The sequence below is a fragment of the Clarias gariepinus genome, chromosome 12 (genome assembly GCF_024256425.1).
Source record: "Clarias gariepinus isolate MV-2021 ecotype Netherlands chromosome 12, CGAR_prim_01v2, whole genome shotgun sequence".
Taxonomy (NCBI): Eukaryota; Metazoa; Chordata; class Actinopteri; order Siluriformes; family Clariidae; genus Clarias; species Clarias gariepinus.
The window spans coordinates 348,991-355,000 of NC_071111.1; the positions used below are offsets into that span (position 1 = coordinate 348,991).

Consider the following 6,010-nt stretch of genomic DNA (forward strand, 5'->3'; position numbering starts at 1 on the left):
TAGACCTCCGGCTGCGAGAGGTTACAGCATCACCCGGGAATCGAACCAGCGTTCTCTGGATGATAGGGCGAGCGCTTTACCACTACGCCACATGTAATATACTCGTAAATGTAATAAATAATGATATAAATTTTGTTCCTCTAGCCCATGCCATCAGTGCAGACAAAATGTGTTAGTGTAAAAACAATCTTCTGTAAAAGTACCAGAGGTTTGTTAAAGATAATTTAACAAGCAATAATCCAAATATTAAAATATTATTATAGTTATAAACACTGCAGTAATGCATTTATAAATAAAAATGCTTACTCAGCTTTTCTGGAGGCTTTAACCACTGGCAGCAATTTCAGAAGACATTCTTCTGATGAATCAATTCTCCTTAAAATAAACTCATCCAGCTCCTGTTCTGAGGTCAATAACACAAACACAAGAGCTGACCAATGAGCAGTAGACAGTTTGAGTCTCCCGAGAGGAGGGAACTCTTCTTTCTCTAGGTATGTTTGTACTTCCTGCACTAGGGATTGATCATTTAGTTCATGCAGACAATGGAACAGATTGATGGATTTCTCTGGAGATGGGTTCTTCCTGATCTTCTCCTTGATGTACTTGACTGTTTTCTCTTTCCTGTGAGAGCTGCTTCTTGTCTGTTGTATTAAGCCCCGTAGGAGAGTTTGATTGGACTCCAGTGATAGACCTAGAATGAAGCGGACAAACAGGTCCAGGTGTCCATTCTCACTCTGTAAGGCCTTGTCCACTGCACTCCTAAGGACATCAGACATGGAATGCTTTCTGAAGAAAAGTTCCATACAAGTGTTTTGATTTTTTAGAAGATTTCTGTTTTGCAAGACAAGTGAAAGAAAAACATACAAGGCAGCCAGAAACTCCTGAACGCTCAGATGTACAAAGCTGAACACCTTCCCCAGGTGAAGCCCAAACTCCTCCCTAAAGATCTGGGTACACAATCCTGAGTACACTGACACTTCTCTGACATCAATGCCACACTCTTTTAGGTCTTCCTCATAGAAGATCAGGTTTCCTTTCTCCAGTTGTTGGAAAGCCAGTTTTCCCAGTGCCAGGATACTCTCTCGTGTCTGCTGAGGATCAGCGTCACATTTCTGATGGTACTTTTGGTCCCTGTGTTTGATCTGAAAGATCAGAAAGTGTGTGTACATTTGAGTCAATGTCTTGGGGATCTCTCCACTCTCTGCTTCACACAACATTCTCTCTAGAACAGTGGCTGAGATCCAGCAGAAGACTGGGATGTGGCACATGATGTAGAGGTTTCTTGAAGACTTCATGTGTGAGATGATTTTATTGGCCAGGCTCTGATCACTGATCCTCTTTCTGAAGTACTCCTCTTTTTGAGGATCACTGAACCCTCGTACCTCTGTTACCTGGTCTACACACTCAGGAGGGATCTGATTGGCTGCTCCTGGTCGAGAGGTGATCCAGAGGAGAGCAGAGGGAAGCAGGTTCCCCTTGATGAGGTTTGTCAGCAGCACATCCACTGGGGCTGCCTCTGTCACATCACACACTCTCTCATTCTTCTGGAAATTTAGAGGAAGTCGACACTCATCCAGACCATCAAGGATTAATAGAATTTTGCAGGAGTTACAGTCTATCAATTCCTGTTTACTCACTTCTGGGAAAAAGTGAAGAAAAAGATTAAGCATACTAAGATGTTTCTCTTTTAAGAGATTCAGCTCTCTGAAGGGAAGTGGAAACATGAAGGTGATGTCCTGATTTGCTTTTCCTTCAGCCCAGTCCAGAATGAACTTCTGCACAGAGACTGTTTTTCCAATTCCAGAAACTCCTTTAGTTAGCACACTTCTGATGGACTTGTCTTTAAAGAGATCATTACATTTGATGGGCGTCTCCTGTGTTGCTGGTCTCCTGGATGCTGACTCAATCTGTCTCACCTCATGTTCATTACAGACGTCTCCACTCCAACCCTCTGTGATGTAGAGCTCTGTGTAGATCTCATTCAGAAGTGCTGAGCTTCCATGCTGGGAGACTCCTTCATTAATTCTGATAAACTTCTCTCTCAGGTTGGATCTTGTTTTTTCTTGACACTCAGAGACCAGAGGCTCTAATAAATCAAATAATTAACACTTTTAATGCACTAAACAAGGAAATAAACTTCTGTACCTTCCTAATTAATGTTACAGTAAAACATAAAAAGCCACATTTCACATTAAATTCTCTATGACCTATTAAATTGTTTAGAGACAGTGACCTGTATTATCATAATTAAATGTCTTATATCTGCTGACATCACGAGTGTATGGACCAGTGTTAAACTAATCGTCCAGAGCTCTTACGGTTCTGCAGTGTGTTAGCGAGATCTGTGTGGTTCATTTTCTTCAGGATGTGCGGCGTGATCTTCAGCGCTGACACTCTGACACTGCTCTGATCCTCCTTATCCTCCACCTCCCTCTCAGTGCATGCTGGGTAATCTGGACTCGGATTCCTAAACCTCTTCCCTCTTCAACTTGTTCTTTATCAGGGTAATGACTTCCAGCGCCTGGTTAAAAACACACAGGAACAGATCTTAATTTTATAAACAGTTTTATTTTATTTATAAAAGGAACACCTTTATTAATCCTAAATCTGCTACAGACAGATAAATATTATACATTAAAAATGTCATTATTGGTAAAAAAAAAATAAATACAGCTTGCACACACACACACACACTAAAATGAGACACACCTTGAATATGAAGTCCAACTGATAGTGATACACACTTAAAACTCACACTAATTAACATACACTAATACACACACACACACACACACACACACACACACACACACACCCACAGACAGATATGTAACACTATCTTCTAAACAGCTTACACTGATGTGAGGACTCACTGACACTAACATATGACTAACATTAGACTTAGATACTCACTGTGTGTTTACTCCTGAACATTTTCTACCCGACAGAAAATGGAGCTGCTGAGTTTCACTTTCACTTACGCAGTCTCCCTGTTTGTTCTGCAGAGGGGAAGGGCTGTGTGTGTGTGTGTGTGTGTGTGTGTGCAGTATTTAATAGATAACTGTTTATGTGATTCTGCAGTAAAACAGTAAGCTGTAAATATGTAACACTTCTTTTCATGAAGTACAAATACTCCGTTACCTTACTTAAGTAGACATTTTGGGTATCTATACTTTACTGGAGTAATTATTTTTCAGATGACTTTTTACTTCTACTCCTTACATTTTCACGCAATTATCTGTACTTTCTACTCCTTACATTTTAAAAATAGCCGCGTTACTCCTATTTTATTTCAGCTTGTCATTCAAAAAACAAACAAACAAAAAAAACATCTGGATAAACCGCGCCCTCCGGATGGAGTAAATTGATTGTGGTTGGATGAGAGGTATAAACATACCATTCCAAATCCCTATTGGTTGGTACGCGCTCCATCGCACCTGCACATGACGTCACGTCACACACTCCAGCAAGGACGTTTGAATAAAATAACATTTTCGGTTGATAAGGTTGTGATAAGTAGACGAAGATGTCCGTGATAGAGACTCAAGATTCGAGTGAAATGTCACAACCAAACACCAGCGAGGAAGGGAACAGCACCAGGAACAGCACTATATATATATATATATATATATATATATATACACTCACCTATAGGATTATTAGGAACACCTGTTCAATTTCTCATTAATGCAATTATCTAATCAACCAATCACATGGCAGTTGCTTTAATGCATTTAGGGGTGTGGCCCTGGTCAAGACAATCTCCTGAACTCCAAACTGAATGTCAGAATGGGAAAGAAAGGTGATTTAAGCAATTTTGAGCGTGGCATGGTTGTTGGTGCCAGACGGGCCGGTCTGAGTATTTCACAATCTGCTCAGTTACTGGGATTTTCACGCACAACCATTTCTAGGGTTTACAAAGAATGGTGTGAAAAGGGAAAAACATCCAGTATGTGGCAGTCCTGTGGGCGAAAATGCCTTGTTGATGCTAGAGGTCAGAGGAGAATGGGCCGACTGATTCAAGCTGATAGAAGAGCAACTTTGACTGAAATAAAAACTTGTTACAACCTAGGTATGCAGCAAAGCATTTGTGAAGCCACAACACGCACAACCTTGAGGCGGATGGGCTACAACAGCAAAAGACCCCACCGGGTACCACTCATCTCCACTACAAATAGGAAAAAGAGGCTACAATTTGCACGAGCTCACCAAAATTGAAACAATTGAAGACTGGAAAAATGTTGCCTGGTCTGATGAGTCTCGATTTCTGTTGAGACGTTCAAATGGTAGAGTCAGAATTTGGCGTAAACAGAATGAGAACATGGATCCATCATGCCTTGTTACCACTGTGCAGGCTGGTGGTGGTGGTGTAATGGTGTGGGGGATGTTTTCTTGGGACACTTTAGGCCCCTTAGTGCCAATTGGGCATCAGGGCTACCTGAGCATTGTTTCTGACCATGTCCATCCCTTTATGACCACCATGTACCCATCCTCTGATGGCTACTTCCAGCAGGATAATGCACCAAGTCACAAAGCTCGAATCATTTCAAATTGGTTTCTTGAACATGACAATGAGTTCACTGTACTAAAATGGCCCCCACAGTCACCAGATCTGAACCCAATAGAGCATCTTTGGGATGTGGTGGAACGGGAGCTTCGTGCCCAGGATCTGCATCCCACAAATCTCCATCAACTGCAAGATGCTATCCTATCAATATGGGCCAACATTTCTAAAGAATGCTTTCAGCACCTTGTTGAATCAATGCCACATAGAATTAAGGCAGTTCTGAAGGCAAAAAGGGGGTCAAACACAGTATTAGTGTGGTGTTCCTAATAATCCTTTAGGTGAGTGTATATATATATATATATATATATATATATATATATATAATATATGTATATATATATATATATATATATATATATATATATATATATATATATAATATTTTTTGATGAATCACTTAGATGAATCATTCATTCTGACAGCACTAATGTTTATTGTAGACAACCATACAAGGGTAATTGTTACTAAGCCTGGGATTCCCTAAGGATGGGAATTGATAAGATTTTTACGATTCCAATTCAATTTTCGATTCTGCTTAACGATTCGATTCTTTATCGATTCCCTTATCGATTCTCATTTGGAAGAAAAGGGACAACAAATTGTTGATTTGAGAACTGTTAGTCCGGAGCGGATCGAAAACTCAACATTCTTTTATAGTTATTGCATGCTGTGTGTGCAAATGTTTTAGCATGTTAGTGGTATTTCCTCCCTTTGAGGAAATATCTATGCTGCAAGTATTGCAAGTTGCCCTATTTTCATGCTTTTTAGTGAAACACAACCAGAATTTTAAGCGTTTGTTCCGCTTAGGCGCCATGCTTACTATTGACTGAGCGGAAGCTACGCAACGTGCGCAATGCGCGTGATGACGTCATTCATGCCCACTGGAATTGTTAAGGGAATCGTTTGCAAATTTTGCAAACGATTCCAAGGAATTGAAACACTGGGAACCGGTTCTCAACAAGAACCGGTTTTCGATTCCCATCCCTAGCCCTGGGTGCACAAATTTTCCTGTATGTTGCCCTCACAGATTCCTGCAGCTAAGCTTGGATGTACATTTACATTCCAATAAAGGTTACCGATGACACGCCTCTGAAGTTTGACTTTTTGCACCATTAAAATACTTATAGGCAACTAGTTATCATATCTTCTTCTCCATGAAACATGTTAATGCCCAGTAGTACACATATATGGTTCTTTAATGTATTTGCATTGTACTAAAATGCATTCTTTTTCAATTGCCATATACAGTATCCCAAATCACTATGGGCGTTAAAAAATACAGTGGAACCTCAGATTACGAGCATAATTCGTTCCGGAAGCGTGCTCGTATTCCAAAACACTCGTAAATCAAAGCACATTTTCTCATAAGAAATAATGGAAATTAAAATTATTCGTTCCACAGCCCAAAAAATAAATACATAAAAATAATTAACACAAAATATA

The 6,010-nt window shown here is 40.0% G+C and overlaps 1 protein-coding gene across 2 annotated transcripts; it reads right to left on the minus strand.

The window, feature by feature from the left end:
• Positions 1–146: 146 nt before the first annotated feature.
• Positions 147–2,990, minus strand: LOC128534228 (NLR family CARD domain-containing protein 3-like). Of its 2 annotated transcripts, XM_053508573.1 has the most exons (4): positions 2,914–2,990; positions 2,319–2,521; positions 865–2,086; positions 147–759 (listed from the first exon to the last, which is right to left on the minus strand). In XM_053508573.1, exons 2-4 carry the CDS (start codon positions 2,353–2,355, stop codon positions 303–305), a joined length of 1,716 nt encoding a protein of 571 aa, XP_053364548.1. In that variant the 5' UTR covers positions 2,356–2,521; positions 2,914–2,990; the 3' UTR covers positions 147–302. The 2 variants fall into 2 exon arrangements, with proteins under 2 accessions (XP_053364548.1, XP_053364547.1); XM_053508572.1 differs by having other exon boundaries at positions 147–2,086.
• Between the last annotated feature and the right edge of the window lie 3,020 nt (positions 2,991–6,010).